Consider the following 20,502-nt stretch of genomic DNA (forward strand, 5'->3'; position numbering starts at 1 on the left):
TGCATTCTTCCTAATGTATCACAGTAGCTCAATCAATGCTATTCCCTGCATCTTCTCCTATTCATCCATTTTACATGGCTTGTGATTATACAATAAAATCCTTTTTCTTCTGCATCTAGTTAGAACTACAGAACCTAACTCCTTCAACTCTTTTAATGGTTGTCAGAAAATAACTAGCTCTCCCAAATGTCATTGATAATTTATTAAAACAAAATCAGTGTCACTTTTCATGGCATAAAGCAGCAGGGCCTAGTGAAAAGAACACTGGGTTTAGAAATGCAAAGACATGTACCCTCACTCCCCGGTGGCAGTGTGCCGCTGAGGATTACAGCTTGTGTAAGTCTTCCTTACCTGTAATGTCCTCTGCAGATCTGTAGTATATCTTAAGAACCAAATGAGGTAACGCTAAAGATGTATTTTTAAAATTGTAAATTATTGTATAATTCTTTACCATCTAAGCCACCAGGGAAGCCCCATAATAGTATACTCAATATTATTATTGAAAGTAAAATAGTACAGTGCACTCAGCTTATTCATGAGGAAAAAAAAAAGACTTAGTTTCCAACCTGTATTATATCCCCAGAATTAAAACTCATTTCATCATGGTTCCTTGCTTCAAAGCGATATAACGCTCTGTAATTCACCAAAGTACCAGCTGGCTCACCTAAAGAGAAGATTATTATTATTTACTTCTTTCACAGATACACATCTTTGCTATGACTCAATGAAGAGCTCAAAAAGAAAAAAAACAAACAAACTGAGCATCAAACAGTATAATGAGAATCCATTTGACATAGGCTTGTTGGATTTAAGTATTTTTAACAGTCACAGAATCAATATAAAAAACAAACAAGGATAACTGTCCTAAGCAGGAGGCAGTAAAACAAGGAGACGACTGGCAGGATGTGTCACACGCGTGGATAAGGGAAGGTGAGGGCTGGTGACTGAGATGGGCCAGGTGGAGGGAGACTAAGCTGCAAGAGGCTTAATTTGATCTGTGGAGGTCAGAATCACGGGGAAGATGAGCACAGAAGGGAGGTCACAGATGAGGAAGTAAGCCAGTATAAACAGCGTTAATTACAGATTCATCAGTATGGTTCTAAAAACAAAAACAGCAGAAGGGCTCACAAGTATACTAGACTTACTAGATTAAAGATATTTTACTTTGTTCATTTGTAGAATAAATGCTTTAACTTATAAAATTTTTAATACACTGTATCATTATTAAGGATTCAAAAATATGTGTATCCAGAAAAGATACAATACTACTTAAACTGTTAATATTTTAGAAATACACTGGGGAGGGGTACCAAAAACAACCTTATATCATCTGAGAAAATTTCACTGTGCAAAGAACAGTTTACTGTTACCTCATTAAAATAAACAGTTTAGCTACACTAATGAAATAAAGTATTTTAAATTACTTCAATTATAAACACTGTGTCCAGGTTTATGCATTGGTAGTGATGACTACTTTCTTTTCTTTGTGTCATTTTAAGATTTCTACCCTCAATCTGTTTTAGTAAGATTACATCTTCTCATCCAAGTTTAATTTAGAAAAAGAATTAGCATCCATTTAAATTTTCTTCTTCTTCTTTTTGCCTCATTAGAATCTTTTTTTCTTGTTGCTTTTGTTACTCTGTTTCAGAAAAATCAAACCAATTATTTTTATCCTTATCCTTACTTTGTTTCTCCTCAGCTTTCCGCTCCACTTCTTGAACTTTTTCCTGTGATTTTTCTTCTTGGAGTCGTTTTTGCTTTTCTTCTTCCTCCTTTCTAAGATTTTCTTTCCATAAGTTTTCTTTTCCTTGTTTTGCTTTCCTTTATAAAAAAGAAAAAGTTCACATAATGTCCTAAATTTCTTTTATGCAAAATAAAAATATAATAGATCTTCTTCCTGACAAACTGAAGAAAAATTAATATTTCTTATATATTTAAATATAATCTTAAACATAATTATGTATTTATTACATACAGTAAAGACATGTGGGGGGGAAGTGGGGAAACCATAGGGAATCAGGGCTGAAGGAGAAAACCAATTAGTCAATCAATTAATCAAGAGAGAAACTATGGACAAACAGATGAGCTGAAATGTATGACTAACAATTTCTCACACTCTCAGATTTCTTCCTGCCCAGCCAACCTCCCAAACCCAAGGGAAAAAAAAGTGGAAAAAAACTGAAATGGAACTAATCAGAAAACAAATATAAAAACTGTATTTAAATTTCCTTCCCTTCTCTCTAGATTCTTCACCAGGACTGCTGTCAAACTCTTACTCTCACTATTCTAGCTAATCCCTGTTTTAGGGATTCAGTCATTGCTGTGAAATAGGAAATGCTTCTGGACAGACAGATTACTTCTTACATTATCACTTAAGAGTCTCTTTCATTTGATAGATTTTGGATAACAGATCATTTTTCCTCGAGAGGTCTGTGCTTCTGTACAAGTTTCTATGACATTTGATACAGCTGCAGCTTGGTTTCTAGCTAGTCAAGATGACCTGTGATTATACAGAACTAATGCTCACCACAGTTCTTCCTGCACATACTTTTGATGATCTTACTGAAGGCAGAGCAGTCAACACCAAATTTAACACCTTCTTCAAGCCTCAGCACACACTATCAGGGTCTGTGACAATTGTGTCTGATGCATCCTGGGTTTTGGGGGGCACTTATGCCCCACAAAGGTGAAAGTCTTGGCTTAATTCTGTATCTCTATTCCTATAATTCCTGGAAGAATTTGGAAATACTAGATAATTTTAAAAACTGCAGACCCACTTAGTCATGAACCCTTTCTCCTCATCCCCCAAATGTCTTACACTTCATACTCCTGGTTCATTATCACACAACTAGCTTCCACTCAACCCTCTGCAAACCCTCCTACACCCTCTATCACTTTGCAGAGTGCTTTCTCTAGCATTTTCTGTAACTGACATCCACCTCTCCTTTCAGAAGTATGCTACTCTAGCAGTCTTGACGTAATTCCAACCAATATTCCCTTTCCTAGGTCCTTGGTAACGCTCCCTGACAGTCTCTCATGTCTAGGATGACCCAACCTACCTTTATTTAAATTGCCATAGCATTATGAACACCACTATCAGAGTACTTGCCACATATTTATTGGGATAAAGAAAAGACGAGAGAACTAAGAGAATATAAAATTAAATTTTGGTAAAGTTTCTAAGTTTGTGGATGAGAAACTGGTCCAGGGCCAGAAGATGCTTCAAAAGTTGGACAAAAGGCAAAGAGACCAGACCTACAATGGGAAAACCTGACTATCACCAATAGCTTTGGGCGAGAAGGCAACATAAGCTGGGCAAGTGGCCAAGAAGTCAAGATGTAGTACTAAGAGCCAGCTCTGAACCAATCCTACATGTTCTGATTGCTTCCCTCTACTAAAGTAGGATAATGTGTGAAGATGATGAATAAAATGAAAATAAGTGTATTGCTAATATGGTCTACTGGGCTGAAAGGAACCACGAGCAATGATGGAGAGGTATCAAGATACTTGCACGTGTCAACAGAAAACCCTAGCACGGTGACCGGTGGTGCAGCCACTGCACGGGTCCCTTGGGCACACACTGCTGCGCAAGTTGGTGGCAGATAAAAACCTCCTTAGTTTAAACTTACTGCCTCTGCACCTATATTATTCCAGCATCTCTTGCTAGGGAGTCACAAAAGTATGAGTCTTGGAGTAAAAAATGTTACAGCTATTTGCTTAGCTGTCTGAATCCCCTACTAGAATTATGAGGATTCTAGAGACAAGGAGTAACCCAGAGATTACCTGCATCACAGTCAACAGTGACCACTAAATAAAAATGTGTTGAGGTGGTTATTCTGAAGTCAGTAAGAAAACAGGCCTGCTATATGGTAATGTGTCTTTCTTGTCTCCCCAGTAGCTCTTTCATGGACATTACTCTTCTACTCTTCTCCAGGGTAAAGAAATGCTGGTGTGCTGATATTTGTTAATTATAATAATTTCTGACACTAGAGAACTTGGGAGAAACATAGGAACGTATCAGAAGTAGAATCTTACCGATAGAAAAAAAAGTCATGTGAAGTCTCTAAATGAATGGCTCTATGCTTCAGATATACAACTGTCTCACTTTTCTTTGCCACAAATGTAGGCAGTTGATGTAGCCCAGATATATACAAAGAAAACTGTATCAACATGGCATTTCTGCACTCAATACTATATAAAATTAAGTACTTGGTTTTTATGATTTCTCAGGAAACAGTAATAGATTTACTATGGAGAGACAAAAATAATGAGTGCTTATTACCCACTAAACGTTATACTTGGCTCTTTAGTAAGTGAAGTGAAGTTGCTCAGTCGTGTCCGACTCTTTGCGACCCCGTGGGCTGTAGCCTACCAGGCTCCTCTATCCATGGGATTCTCCAGGCAAGAATACTGGAGTGGGTTGCCTTGGCTCTTTAATCTTATTTAATTCTGAATTAGCTATGAGGTATGCATTACTGTTTCTATTTTTCAGATGGTAAAAACTGAGGTTCCAAAAGGTAAAGTGACTTAACCAAGGTCATTCAGATAGTAAATGGCAGATCAAGATAATCCAGGTTGAACTCCAAAGCCTATAGTTTTCACTAAGGGAACATTTACAATTGGTTACTGTAAACTCAGTCCGCAAAAGAAGGACTAAACTTCTAAACTTTAGAATCTAATTAGCATCTTAGGATAATAATTTTATTCCCCTTATATTTTTCATAGTCAAACTAAAGATATGGGCAACAAAAATTAGAATTTTAGTAGCAATATAGTATAATAAATTTATCAACTACATTACCTTGTAGCCTCATCTTCTAGTTTCTTTTTCTGTATTAACTCTGATCTTTTTCTTTCAATTTCCCTCAGTTTGTCACGTTTGATCTTATAAAGCTGTTCAATGGCTAACTGCTGTGTATTGTAGCTTTCTCTCAGTTCCTAAGGAGAAAATAAAAAGTTAATATGGCATGGATTTAAATACTTCTGTCTTACATAAAAATGTGGCAACTGCATTTAAAGATAAAAATCAGAAAGCAAGTTAAACTAAAGTAAAAAAGATTAAAAGTCTTAAAAAAGATAATTAAAAAAATCTTGAATACATTAAGAACTGAAGGTATATAGCCACTGAGGACAAATGTATGTTAAAATCAACTACTTTTATACTAATTCATTCCTAAGGAACAAAAACCTTTACAAGCCAAGTCTTTGATTTGGTACTTCGTTTTCTTTTTTTTTTTGGTACTTCGTTTTCTATAGAAAAGCAATCCATTAAAAATCCAGGGAAAACAGTTTGCTGGTTACAACATTTGAAGAGGAATTTTGTTCAGTCATAGTTTTGACATGTGTAGTTGAACCAAGCTATCCATAACTTTTATCCAGTCAGATATTGAACACAGAAGTAATTATTTAATAAACTATGCAATATTTATTTAATTTAAATAATTAAATAATTTAATAACTAAAATGGAAAAGATAATGTCTACCTAAAACCATGACTAGAGTGGGTCAAAATAATGAAAAGTATTTAACAGGAATTAAATGTTTATTGAGCATCTAGTTCTGTGCAAAATAGTATAAAGATTCACAGGGGATCCAATCCAAGACCATCTGACTCCTGAGTCTATAGTCCTTGTCTTCAAAGAATTCAGCCTCAAAGTAGAGAAAAGTGCCAAAATCTGGAATATAGTTGAGTGTCTTAGCAGAAACCTGTGATTATCCACTCTGCATTCCTTCCCCTTCTCTACTAACATACTCGTCCTCCTTTGGCGAAGTTGCCTTACTCCCTGAAAACCACCCTTCTCTGTGGTTTTGAAGAATCTGTCACACTCAGTGCTCCTCCCACTTCCACCCAAGTGTGGTCACGTGATCTAAACAATCACAGCACCTCATTCCCCTGGCAAGAATGACTGGTGCAAAGGACATGCACATGATCCAAGCTGGGCCACAATCCCTTCCCAGGATTCAGATACACTGAGGAGGGGAGAAAGAAGCCTTTCCTTCACTAAACTCATTAAAGTGAGGGTAAGGTAAACCTGGGACTGCCCCATTTCCCAGTGAGGCCATCAAGGGTAGAAATGAAGTCAACATAGGAAAGAGAGAAGCAAAGATTAATTAAAGATTAGAGGTGGAGCAAGAAGGAGTGCTGGGGAACCAAATCTCTGACTTCACTCCCATGTCTAGGAACTGCCCCTTCTACAAATTCAGTTAGCGGTCCTAGTATTCTTCCAATTACCACTCTTAGCTTAATTATTTTGAACTGAATTTCTTTTACTTGGAATCTACAGAATCCTGAACAAGACAGTAGAAAAAGGCTGGGATAAGGAAGAGGAAAAAACTCCAAAAACAAAGAAACTCCCACAAAAACCTAAAGTAAACAAAGGAAGCTTCACAGCAAAGATGGGAGCTTAGACCACATTTGGATAGAATTTTTTGGTAAAAGATGTCTTGGGGCATCTATTTATACACAAAAACAAAAACTCCAAGCCACGAGCAAACAAAGGAAAACAGCCTAAGCTCTATTTCTTTTCAGAAATAAAAATATTTTATAAGTGAACCCTTTTAACTAGACTGAGTAAATGTGGTATCCAGATACTATGTCCAAAATGTCTAAGATCAAGACTTAAGGCAACAATAATACAAATACCACCATTCATAGCAAAGTTTTCACATATCTCAGATCTCAGTTTTGTCTCTTACAGATCTCAGTTTTCTCTGTTGCACCTTTCTCTAGACTCTATTGAAAAGCAGAAGACTACTGTGGTTACATTCTATGGAGAAGTAGCTTGGTTTAGTGAAAGCACTTCAGAAGCATGGGTCTGGAGTAAGACCCCCCAAGATCTGAATCAGGTTCTGTCAGTGACTAGCTGAGTAACCTTAGGAAACCTCAGTCTCCTCATCTGTAAAATGAGGTTAATTACAGTACATGCCCCACAGCATTGCTATGAGAACTGAATGGGTTAACACACATAAAGTGCTTATAATAGTGCAGGGCACTAAGTGCGTCCTTAATAAATATTAGCTATATTACTGGCTGAAGTCATGAAAAGAATTGTAAGTTTAAAAGCAAAGTGGAGAGGAGCCAAATTAATGTCTGATCTTAGTATGGTTGCAAGGTTAGCCCTCTAACTTGTCCTTTAAAATACTGTTCCAGGGACTACTCTGGTGGTCCAGTGGCTAAGACTCCACGCTCCCAATGCAGGGGGCCTGGGTTCAATCCCTGATCAGGGAACTAGATACTGCATGCCAAAACTAAGACCAGCCAAATAAATAAATAAAGGTTAAAAAAAAAATACTGTTCCAAGTCTTCCTTCATTAGCCATTCCTCCTGTGTCTCTCCAAGGCATTATGTGCATTCTCCTATCACAGGCAGCATCTTCCAACCGTATGGCTGTCTTGCATCAAGATAATCCCGGCCAAGAGAGAGCCTGGTAGACTATAGTCATTCAGTTAGTATTTACTGGGTGAATGAAAATATGTAAACCACAGGTAAGGTAAGGTGAGTCCCTCAGTCGTGTGCCACTCTTTGTGACCCCATGGACTGTAGCCTGCAGGCTCCTCTGTCAATGGAATCCTCCAGGCAAGAATACTGGAGTGGGTTGCCAGGCCCTCCTACAGGGGATCTTCCAGATCCAGGGATAGAACCTGGGTATCCTGCATTGCAGGCACTCTTAACTGTACATAAACCATAGTCTATGCATATCAGTAAGACATGAAGAGTACCTTGGAGCTTGCCAAAAACATTTCCTCTATCTGAGTTACAATGATCCCAGAAAGCATCATTAGATTCACTCCTCTGAGTTATGTCATGCTTCTAGGAAGTCCTGGTTAAATCTAACAGTTATAGTTAACTATTACTTTGCAGGACAGCCGAAATTAACACAACACTGTAAATTAACTATACTTCGATTTTAAAAATAATCTATCAATTAACTGAAAGCAAGTAAAGAATCTGCACTTACGACCAGAGCTGTTCTCCATCTTAACAGAACAATAGATCATTCTTTTCAAGTTAAGGAAGTTTTCTTCTGTTCCTAGTATGCTAATAACTTTCATTTTTTAATCATAAATAAGTGCTAAATTTTATCAAATACCTTTTCTGCCTTTAGAAAGATGAGCATATTGTTTTTCTCCTTTAATTTGTTTATATGGCAAATTACAGTAAAACATTTCTACATATCAAATCACCTTTGCCTGGGTAAGATAAATCCCACTTGGTCATAACTAAGTATCTGTCTTATAAATTTCCATATTCAACTTTTCAATATTATTTAGAATTTTTGCTTCTATGCTAAATTGATCTATAATGATCCTTTCTCGCACTATTCTTATCAAATTATGAGGTTTATGATAGTTTCATGTGACAAGTTGGGAATACTCCCTCTTCTATATTTTGAAACAGATGTATAAAATTGGAGTTATTTATTCCTTCAGTAAAATTCCAGGTCTAGACTCTCTTTTAGAGGAGATTTTATACTACAGAATTAAAATATTTCATGACAACAGAGCTACCTATTTTATTCTTGAATCAGTGTTAACAAATTATAATTTGTTCATTTCACCTACATTTTTATATTTATATGCAAAATTTGTCATAATATTCCCTCTTATTGTTTGCAATGTATTTAATTATTTTTCCTTTTTTTTTTTTTTTTAACCTTTCAAATCCACTTTTATTTTCCTTTTTCCTCCTCACGTACAGAACTTTTCCACACACTGAATTTCTTGCAGCTATAAAGTCATTTGATGTTGGTCAGGTACCATTTTATCCCCTAAAACCTTGCTGGCATCAAAATATGACAGTTAACCAGTGTTAAATCTATAAAATATTTACATAGCACGGCACATTAAGCTTTAGACACTTGGCAATTAAACCACATAAAAATTGGACAAGACCCCCAACCTACATGTTCAGAATCAGGTGTTCACAGTCCCTATCTGGCGACTGTACATGGTTCAAAAGGCAGCAGAGGCAACAGGCAGTTACTCCGAAGGACATGGACCACTATTATCTGGAAGCACATTATGTTATCCCAGTGTCACGCACCACTCCACCTTTCTCCAAGGCGGTCTCATAATTCTGGAATGGCAGGTCCCGCTGATACAAAATGAAGACAGACAACACAACGTTTACTCTGTGGAGACATCCTAACTCCTACTATGCATGCATGGTGATCTTGAATGCAACTCGTCCTAAAAACTTGTCACGGTCATTCTGGGTTTTTAGGTTGGGTGATCCATCAATCTTGCACTCAACCATTACTTCTTTTACGTCACATCACTACCAAAGCTGAGCTGGACGGCAACTAGTGGCTGCAGGTAGCTCCTATGCAGTTTTTTCCCATAATATGGAAAATATTTTAAATCTATCGTTCCATTGGCAGGGTAAGTTGCTAGAAATGCTGTGCTTTCACTCTTTGCAATACAGTCTATCCTTGGTTGTCCTTGAGGCTTTAATCCAATTATTCTGTTCATTTTCACAAGAATACAAGGCCTTCCTTCTTGGTAGCCAAACGTGGGATCATCCACACCACTGCATGCTTCAAGTAAGGCCAGAGGAAACTGACATGCTGTGTATTCTGGACCCTTCTGATCAAAAAAGGCTCCACTGGCACAATTTGTGAGATTCTTCTGTTCTTCTAAGCCATATGGCTTTAGAAATTTCTTAAGGTCATCAATGTACCCTTGATAGGATTCTGAATCAGACAGGCTGAATGAAAAATCCAACGCAGACACTGGTTTTGGAAAAACCATAAGTCCTGGACTAGGAATCTGGTCACGATATTTTGGAACATCATCATTCAGAGTCTGAAGCATGGCCCACATTGTGAATGAAAAGAGTGCAGCCAGGAACCCATAAAAGACTAGGTAGAAGAGCAAGATCAAACCTTCTCCCCTACAGTCAAACACACAAGACTGGGATGGAGCCTGATCTCCAAAGCAGAGCATTTACTGACGCATGACCCAGAGTGGGAGCAGGTGATCGAAAGAAACTGCAACTCACGGGCCTTCAGCCTGGATATCAGCTCTTAGGAACACTTTGATCACCTACATGGTATGCATTAGAAAGCCCAGCTCTTGGCGGTGCGCCCCAGGAACTCTCCGGTTGTCCGGTTGTAGATGAAGAGCTTCCACTCGGCCAGGGTCTGGTTGAAGGACTTCTTGTCTGTTTTCGTCATGGTGTGTGTGCCGACTGCGAGAGGAGCGGCGGCCGCGGGGGTGGAAGCGGCGAGGAGCGCGGAGGCGCGTCCCGGCACGAGCGGCGAAGCCCGGCGGGGGCGACGGCACAGGAAACCTTCTCGCTGCGGTGAGCGCTCAAGCGGACTGCCTATTTTTCCTTTTTACTAACTTTATTTTTACTTCCTTCTAAAATCTCTTGCCAAAGGTTTGTTAATTTTTTTTTAATCTATAAAAGTAAAAATTTGGTTTTCTTAACTCTATTAAATATCTGTGTTCTATTTCACTATTTCCTTCTACTTTTTTCCTCCTTTATTATGCTAGTCTTTTTTTAGCTTCTTAAGTTGAACACTTAGCTAATAAATTTTCATTTTTTCCCTAATATAACCATTTAAGGTCAAATTCTGACTCTCTGGGTTGAATTTCTTTTTGCTCTCTGTGTGACTCTGGGCAGCTTAATTTACTTTTATGTGAAATGTGAACCAATAATAGAAGGGGTAATGTTAAGGATTACATAATATAAGTAAAACATTTAGGACAGTGCCAGTCACAGAGAAAGCCTGTAATAATCTTATCTATTATAAGTACAGCTTGATTTATGAATTAGAAAATAATTGACTCCTGATATGAAATATGAGGAATCTGCTCATTTACCTATCCCGCATCTCCTCTTCATTTCCCAATGTTTGGCTATAACTTAAAAATAGACTTAAACTACTATTTCATTTTCATAAACATTTGACAATATTTTGCAACTCTAAATTTTTCTCTTTATTTTGAAAATTTTCAGATTTACAGAAAACTTGACTAAGTTGCAGACACTGATGCTTTCACCCCCTAGAACTTCATCATTATTCCACATAACTAGTGTCAATGTCAGTACCAAACTAAAGAATGTTAATAGTGACATAGTAATATTACTTAATACAGAACTCATATTCCAAAAATGTCCCCAATAGTGTAAACACTGTCCTTAATAAGTTTTTTTTTAAGATTCACTATCCAGTCAAGGACCATACACTTTGTTTCATTGTTGTGAGATCTCCTCCATTTTTTCATGAGATTCACATTTCTAGTGTGTGGGTTAGTATTTTATAGACCAAACCACAATTTGGGTTTGCTTAATTATTTCCTTACACTTACACAGAGATGAAATGTTTTTAGCAAAAACAGCACAGAAGTGATGTGCCTTTCTCAGTGCATCCTATCAGGAGACACGTAATGTCAGTTGTGCCATTCTGGTAATAGTAAATATGACTGCCTGGTTGAGGATGGTTAACCTGGTTTCTGGCCTGAGGTAACAGTAATATGACTGACTTGGTTTCTGGCCTGAATATTCTCATTGCTCTTCATTGCCTTTCCCAGATGACTATTTATCCTCTCTCATACAAATTCCATGCTTCTGAGGCTCAGAATACCATCCAGCAGTTCCACCTTCCCTTTCCTCTTTACTGTCATCTATCAATCACCTGGTCACTGCTCCTCACTCATTCATTTTCATTATTCTCCCAGTCTTTGACATCCACATAGATAACACCATCAAAACCTAAATTCAGGCTGATCTTCTCAATGATGACCCCTTTTTTTTTTGCTCCATTTGATCTATCACTTGCATTATTATACCCTGAATCTTGTCATCATCTCAAAGAAAACTACCATTGATCAGTATCCCATTTTCCTAAGTTCTTATCCTTCAAGCTTTTCTTGTATCTGATGCATCCATTTCAACAGTTTTTCAACCTCTCTGGGACCTCTGCTCTGCTGACCCCATCATCCTCTCTTTTTCCATCAACAACCGTTCCTCTTTTCATATCCCTTCATGTTCAAAACATATGTCAGAGTTCATTTTTATCATAATTACTGTGTTAAGATCTGTAGCTCCCTTGTTCGTCCCTCTCTGCCCATATATATTAAAACCTCAAACCTGTTTAAATCTATGAATCTATGTCATTACCCTTTTCTATGCTTACATATAAGCAGCTGAACTTTGGTGGAGAGAAAAAAGACAATTAGTCATGCTGTTTCTTTTTTAAATTCATGAACTCCAACTGTGAATAGGCATTCAACATTCCTCAGGATGTGGACTGCTTTCCTCTACTAAACTTGCACTCTCTAGGCACACTGAGATGTGTTATTTCATGGCTACTTTTCTCTCCTGAAATTTCCCAATCTTCCATTCATTCTCCTCACTACCAGCCAATAATCTTGCTACATTAAGCCAGACTGGATCTCCCTCATCTTTCCATCTCAAAAGCATTAAACCTTCCTGCATCTGATCCATCTCCTTCTAGTCTGAGTTATTCCATGTCCTTAACTATTCATGATTTCTTGCAACGATCCAACTTGCTTCTGATTTTAAATTTTGAAGCTGTCAACTTCCTACTCTCCACCAACAAATTTAACTGACTTCATGCTTATCTTATCCCCATATGCTATATTGGAAGTATTCTTTTTATCTTGAAGAACAAGATTATATCTTAATCTGCTTCCCTGGAACTTTATTCCATCATCACCACTTTAATAGTCTCAATCTCTCACTTTTCTCCTCCCTCCCTTCCTCTCTCTTTACTATCTCCTTCAAGTCTTTTCTTTCCTTTTTTTGAATTCAAAAAGTAGCCTTTACTTAAAAGAAAAAATTATATGAAACAAGAAGTGTTCTTAAAATCTGGGATATACGTTTCCTACTGGTTTTGACTAATTTCATTCTACTTTTTTCTTATAAACTCTATACCAATAACACTCTAAATGCTGCCTATCTTCTGACTGAGAACATTCAAAACCATTCATCCATTCAGCAAGTATGCACTGCCATCCATGATGTTCCATGCACTGTTTTAGGTGTTGGGAATTCAGCAATAAAATATTTGGCTTGAGTTGGCAATTAAGACCCTCTGATGGATATGGTTGTAAAAGTCAAAGTCACTTAGTCATGTCCTACTCTTTGTGATCCCATGGACTATACAGCCCATGGAATTCTCCAGGCCAGAATACTGGAGTGGGTAGCCTTTACCTTCTCCAGGGGATCTTCCCAACCCAGGTATCGAACCCAAGTCTCCCAAATTGCAGGCAGATTCTTTACCCTCTGATGGATATAGTTAGTTACCCAAAAAGCTCAATTTTCTCCATTTCACGCTTCTGTCCTAACAAAAATGATTCATTGTTCATGTATCCATATGCTGCACAAAAAGGTGATACCACTTTCAAGGGTGGCCCCAATTATTCTTTTACTTTTCAACTTTATTATAAAGTATAATTGGTAAATAAAAACTATATATTTAAGGTATACAACTTGTTTTAATACACATATACACTGTGAAATGATCACCCTAATCAAGCTAATTAACATATTCATTTCTTCATATAGTTACCACTCCCTCTTCTCATTTCCTCCCTCCCTGTCTTCTCTCCCTCTTTCTTTCTTTCCTGAGAATGTTTAAGAGCTATCCTCTTAACAATACTGTATTGTACAGTTCAAATTCGCTAACTATAGTTTGTAGTCACTATGCTGTGAATTGGATTTCACAATTTTTCCATCTTGCATAACTAAAACTTTGTATCCTTTGTTGTCTTTCTTAAACCAAAAAAGCCCAATGCTCTCTTTTTAACCAATGCTTTTTTTTCCTCCATGCTCTCTTTTCACTCTTCTAAAGCTTTTCCCACTCACTCCACCCCTCCTCAGCTCCCATTCATTCCTGATCTGCAGCAATCCAGCTTCAGGTGGTCACTCAACTGAGATGACACTCTCAAAAAGGTCTTCAATTCAATGGATACTTTCCAGTACTAAGTTAACTGACTGTTTTGTATCATTTCTAATGGCTACAGAAAGCCTCTTTTCTTGCTTTCTGTAAAGACAGTCACTCTCCTGACCACTCTGATAGCATAGGTTTCATCCCCTTTTAGATTCCTAAATTGCCTCTGATGAAAGCATCAACAAGCAGTGAAAGGGTGGAAGGCAGGAAGCGGAAGGAAGAAAGTAAAACAAGAAACGAGAATAATCTGCTGGCCTGTGGAGAATCAAATGCTAACTCAAAGAATCAGACTTATGTGTGTGAGCGTAGTCCACAAACCACTGTCAAACTTCACTGTGTACATGAAGAAACAGGTTTAAACTTCTGTGTGATCTGAAGCACATATTCTAAGGTCAGATAATCTGGCAATTAATGCTACAACCGTAATGGAAAGGCTGATATAATCTTTCCGTCTACCTCTCTTTAGGTAACAATTGAGTTCTACTTCCTGCCTTCACTGTGTATGTACATTTAAGTGCCCTATTGCCATCCACTTTAGTATTGAGTAGAATGTATTTAAAATCTACTAGGCTCAGCTAGTGGTAAATATAAAGCAACTCTCTTTAAACTAAATTTAAACAGGAATTCATTGAGTATTTTAAATATTTTTTGTGCTATTTATACATGAAAAAGTTAACTGCTTATTTATAAATATGATTTAAACATTTTTCTCTGTGGTGCAAGTGTATCTAAATATAAGACCTGATAACTAGACAAAACCAAAGCTGTACCTACATTACTGGTTCTTATCATAGTATTGGGAAGCAGCCTGATATATATACATGACATAACCTTGCACTAGATTTCAGAAAGTATTTAAGTTTTACTTTAAACAGTAATTTTCAGTGATATGGGTAAATAATTTAGTCTCACATTCCCTTAGTTTCCCTTTTAATTGAATCAGTAATCATCCCATCATTTAGTCTAACTCACAGGGAACCAGGTAATATTTCTAAGTGTCATGGCCTCCCCATGAGAACTCTGGGCAACCTTACTGATTCCCGGCATTAGACTCAAACAGGCAGTGAAACAGCAGAAGGATATTTAAGCAAGCAGAAAGAAAAATGTTTATATTGTATAGGTTATTTCAAACAAAGATACTCAGATAAATGCAAAGAATAGTCTAGTGTTTTAAAAAAGAAACAGTAAAGTAACTCAAAGAAAAAGAGCTAGATATTAGAAAATAACCTTAAGTAAGAGGAAGAGGTTGTTGAGACAGCTTAGCAGAGACAAAAGGCACTGAAGAACAGAGTCATCCATATTCCCACACTGTAAGATAAGGCAGATAAAAAGCCAATTAAACTATGTACAGATTTAAAAAAAATAATGTAGGGAAGATAACTTGGTTGGTTTGTCTGTCCATCAATGACAAATTATTTGGTTTTCTTTAAATTTTTTTTTCTACAGAATATATGCTGGTGTAGAATGTGTCATTAACATTATTCACCTCAAATTTTCCCTCCTTCACTGAAGCCACCATGGTTTCTTTTCTTGATCATACTGTTTACTTTCTGGTTGGTGTAACATTATTCTAAATAAGTTAGCAAGATGAAAGTCAAATGAAGAGACAGATTTGCCTGAAAAACCTTGTAATATTTTACGCTCTGAAAACTTCATGCTTTGTTAGCAAAAGAGTAACTAAGACTAGTCCAAAATTTCAATCATGTGCTACTAGTCTGATTTTTAGCTTTTAATATTTTTGTTCATAGGTATGGCTTCAGCATACAACTAATACTGCACAGAATGAGAAGCATATGGTATACGTTTTGGACATCTGCTCTTCCACTGCAGCAAATAATGAGTCACGAATCTACTTTTCATGCAAAATTTTTAGTGCCAAATTATGCTTTGGATTGCACTGGTTACTGCATTATTTCACAAAGGTTAATTAAATTGTAAAAAAAAGAATTCAGTGTGTTAAAAGAGCCTCTACCACCTGGACTATTTAAAATTTTCCATATTTCCCATTTTCAAATTTGCTTAAGATCATTCTGACTGAGATCCATACTGACAAATCTAATCTAATACTAATATTGACAAGGATTAATTTTTAAATGTATAGATGCCAATAAAACAGTCATCAAAAACTGGAAACTATGGTAAATTGTATGTTTACACGACTCAATGTTTATAATATATATGGAGAACATTAAAAACAATCTTGCAATTCTGGTGTAGCTCAAATAATAAAATAAATTATGTAAATAATGAACATTTAAAAATGACAGCTTCAGTTATTCATTTAATTAAATCAAAATAAGGAAGGTAAAGAAGCAGCAAATTAAAAATGAATAATAATAGAAGATAAATACCTTCAGTTCATTGTTAAATGAATCCATTTCTGAAAGCTTGGACGCAGTTTCTTTTTCAAGAGCATCTAATTGTTCTTTAAGTCTTTGGCATAATTCTTCCTTTTCTAATGATTTTTTATGAAGTAAACTGATCCCTAAATCTGAAATACAAACATTACACAGTTTACATTTTGCAGAAGTTCTTGTCCTTACCAGTAATTAACGGTTATTGTCTGGTCAAACTGGTATAACTCGAGAGACAAAAGCTGTACACACATACTGTGTTTCTAGATTTTCTATTTAGTTCCAGTGTTTTGTCTAGTTTTGATCAAACATACATTATTTTAGGTATTATACCTTTTGTAACTTATGTTTTGATATTTGATAGGGCTAGTCTAGTCCTCCCACTTTTTCATGTCTTGCCTCATCTTGCATATTTTCTCTTCTAGGTGAATTTGTGAATTATCGTGCCAAGTTTCATTTAAAGAAATCTGAATTAAACTGAATATATAGATGAATTAGTAGAGAACTAAACAACATCTTTAAAATGTTGAGCTAGTTCATTCATTCAGGAGTAGAATATAATATGTAGCTACTTATCCAGGAATCTTTTATGTCAATCAGTAAAATTGTATGGCTGTGCTTTTCTTTATTCATTTAACAATGAGAATGCTAATGTGAGTGAGACCTTCCCCCATATTTTCTGAATAAATACTTTCGATATATAGTAAAGTTACTAATTTTTATATGCTGATTTTATATCCAGGCAACTTGCTAAATTCTTTTATAATTCTAAGAGCTTTCCGGTATTTCAATAAATATTTAATCATTACATTACACATCTGTTATATGCAAGGCCCTGTTCTTTGTTCAACAGTAGGTAAAAGTGAAAGATAAGCATGGGTCCTATTCTAGTGGAAGACAAGCACTGGGAAAAATAAAGAATATTCATTCTTAGTATTCAAACCGAGCAACAGGAATAATGGATGCCTTTATACTGAATGTGATCATATCCTATCTACGAGCACTGTGTTGGATAACTGAAGGAGGCAACACTGTAGTGCAGTGAGCTTTAGACTCAGACACACAAGAATTTGAACCTACTAATAAATGATCTTCTGTGTGTGCTAAGTCGCTTAGTCATGTTAGACTCTTTGAAACCCTATGGACTGTAGCCCACCAGCCTCCTCTGTCCATGGAATTCTCCAGGCAAGAATAGTGGAGTGGGTTGTCATGCCCTCCTCCAGGGGATCTTCCTGACCTAGGAATCGAACCCAAGTCTCTTCCATCTCCTGCACTGGCAGGCAGGTTCTTTACCACTAGTGCCACCTGGGAAGCTAAGACAATCTTGGGTAACTTCTTATTCTCTCTGAATCTCAGTTTTTCCAAATTGAACAATGGGAATAACAACAACTACTTCAGAAGGTTGTTGTCAAGATGAAAGGAAATAATGCATGAAAACTGTCTAGCATAGTGCTTGGTGCGTGGCTGACAATTTTAAATGGTTACTGTTAATGGAGAGAGGAATCTAAGGGATACTGGGTACTTTGCAAACTCCAAATAAGAGCTTCCTATTCTGGACTAGACTAGAACAAAGACGAATAAATTTATAAAAGCTAAAGTGAAGTGAAATCACTCAGTCATGTCCGACTCTTTGCGACCCCGTGGACTGTAGCCCACCAGGCTCCTCCGTCCATGGGATTCTCCAGGCGAAAATACTGGAGTGGGTTGCCATTTCCTTCTCCAGGGGATCTCCCAAACCCAAGGATTGAACCCAGGTCTCTTGCATTGCAGGCAGACGCTTTAACCTCAGCCACCAGGGAAGTCAGCTAACCTGAACAAATTAAGAAATAAGGCAAAGGAGCAAGATATGAGAGACCAAAGTACCGCTTCATTATTAACAAAGCTGATGTTAGATAGCATGGTTATCTATGCTCTACCAGAAGCATAGCTCTACCAGGCCCCTAACAAGACACAGTCTACATCCTATTCACAATTCAGATACTGACAGTGAGGATGAAAATATACTCTGTACCCTGCATCAATCAGGAGAGCTGTCTTTTGCTGCCTCTGGAATGCCTGTGAGGGGTGAGGTGGGAGCTAATACACTTTAGTATATGTGCTGCCGAAGCGAGCACAAGCTAATACACTTTAAATAACCAAGAAAAGAAAGCACCCTGTTCCAGGAAGACGGTCTGAGAAGAGACATCAGTGGAAGGTGGGGAACATGATAAGAGTAGGTCACAAGATTGATTTTTCTATACCTGGTGCTTCTTCCATGTAAGGGGACTTTGATGAGAACAGCAGTCCCAGCTTCTTTCTAACTCTTACATAATTGGTGAGATCAAGATAAGGACCTGGGCATATGTGGCCCTATATCTTTCCTATCCCTTGCTTTCTTGAGGTTGAACTGCCCACAGGAATCTGCATTCTATTTTGTTCATGCACCCAATGTCTTACAGACACTGGGCAGCCGTACTGCTTACAGATAAATCATGCTATCTAACATTAGCTTTATTAATAATGAAGTGGTGTTTTGGTCTCTCATGTCTTACTCTTTTGCCTTATTTCTTAATTTGTTCAGAACTTGGGCAAAGAGGGATAACTCTACTTATTGGACCTCCTCAACAACCAGAAGTGTAATAAAGAGCTGTAAAGTGAAAAACTGGCACTCAGTGGGAGACATTTAGGATACTTTAGCTAGTTTTAACACATTTGCAGTTACTTTTCTTTAAATAAATCTTTCTTCTGCTACGCTATTATTGGCATGCTATCCAACATAGAAATTTTTTTTTTCAGTTTTCTGGTTGAGACTTGAATCAAGAGAAATGTTATATTCTTATAAATTACACTGGAATATCTTGTTCCACAATTGTCAGAGGGCCAAGTTGGTAAAATTCTTCACATGAATCACAAAGTTAGATGATATAAAGTCCCAGGAAGGGCATGCCAGTTGCTTAGGCCTATCATTGCTGTACACTATTATCCTAGAGTCCAACAGGTTTGGCTTCATAGAAGTGTCCTCATAAACAATTCTTTCTACAATTAGTGAAGAATCTTGCCAAAATGCACAGATAGCATTGTGTTCAAGCCAAACTGAAGTCTTGTTTAACTGTAATCTAACATTTTATTTGATTAATATTTAAAATATATAAATAAAAATGGTGTGAAGACAGAAAGTCAGACCACAATTGTTACTTTATTTGCATTTACTTTTTATTGCTAAAAATGACCCAACATGTGATCATTTTCACATTATTTTAAAAAGTTTAACTATAGTCAAAAAAAATGTTATTTATAATAGAATGATGCTATTTTTTAAAAGTAGCAGAGTATGCATGACACAATCAGAAAAGAATAAAGAATAAAAGAGGCAAAACAAACCTTAGAGACTTACCAGGTGTATTACTGAGCTGCATGTTTTTAATTCTTTCATTTAATAACTGCTTCTCTGGTACCAAATAGATAAGTTTATTTTGATACTCCTTACAAAAAGAAAAAGTAGTACCTGATTAAAACTCTATAATGTTGTCTAAGAATTTTTTGAAAATGTAAAAACATGATTTCATCACTCTTAAAACTTAGTATAGGATTAAAAGAAAAAACAGTATAGAATTAATATGTAGAATAATATATAAATTGCATGTAACTTATAGATAAACTAGAATGGGATTACACATGATTTAAAATACAAATATTTGGTGGGATGTTTTGAAAGAACAGCATGCATATTATCTATAGTGAAACAGATCACCAGCCCAGGTGGGATGCATGAGACAAGTGCTCGGGCCTGGTGCACTGGGAAGACCCAGAGGAATCGGGTGGAGAGGGAGGTGGGAGGGGGGATCGGGATGGGGAATACATGTAACTCCATGGCTGATTCATGTCAATGTATGACAAAACCCACTGAAATGTTGTGAAGTAATTAGCCTCCAACTAATAAAAAAAATAAAATAAAATAAAATAAAATACAAATATTTACATATAAATCCATTTACGAAAGACTGGCTGAAAATAAAATGTGGTGAAGAAAGCTTTGCTAGTAGGGTATGTCGAGAAGCCTGACAATTTCCCATGTACTAAAGGATGAGAACAGGCACAGCCTAAGAGGTGCCTTTGGTATCTGCACTGAATGGTATGTGGAAGCAGGCCATAATACACCAGGATGAAGATCAAAGAGGGGCCAAAAACTCAGGGATAACTGGGAAAGTAGGTGTAAATCAGACAGGAAATGTTATCTGGCCTCTTGT

At 36.8% G+C, this 20,502-nt stretch overlaps 1 protein-coding gene and 1 pseudogene across 6 annotated transcripts in view; both read right to left on the minus strand.

Annotated features, from left to right (window-relative positions):
* ITSN2 (intersectin 2) overlaps positions 1-20,502 on the minus strand; it is a 121,738-nt gene that overhangs the window by 48,468 nt on the left and 52,768 nt on the right. For 4 of the 5 annotated variants that reach the window (XM_043917282.1, XM_043917283.1, XM_043917284.1 and 1 more), the window contains 5 exons: positions 19,650-19,737; positions 16,274-16,413; positions 4,802-4,938; positions 1,685-1,821; positions 567-664 (listed from right to left, as the gene is read on the minus strand). In XM_043917282.1, the coding sequence (XP_043773217.1) occupies positions 567-664; positions 1,685-1,821; positions 4,802-4,938; positions 16,274-16,413; positions 19,650-19,737 (600 nt within the window). Of the gene's footprint in view, positions 1-566; positions 665-1,684; positions 1,822-4,801; positions 4,939-15,149; positions 15,231-16,273; positions 16,414-19,649; positions 19,738-20,502 lie in introns of all 5 variants that reach the window. The other variant, XM_043917286.1, reaches the window with a different exon arrangement.
* Positions 8,685-10,295, minus strand: LOC122703212 (annotated as a pseudogene). The gene is made up of 2 exons (XR_006343417.1): positions 10,049-10,295; positions 8,685-9,887 (listed from the first exon to the last, which is right to left on the minus strand). The product of XR_006343417.1 is annotated as a sodium/potassium-transporting ATPase subunit beta-3-like (transcript).

Source organism: Cervus elaphus, chromosome 11, assembly GCF_910594005.1.
Source record: "Cervus elaphus chromosome 11, mCerEla1.1, whole genome shotgun sequence".
Lineage (NCBI taxonomy): Eukaryota > Metazoa > Chordata > Mammalia > Artiodactyla > Cervidae > Cervus > Cervus elaphus.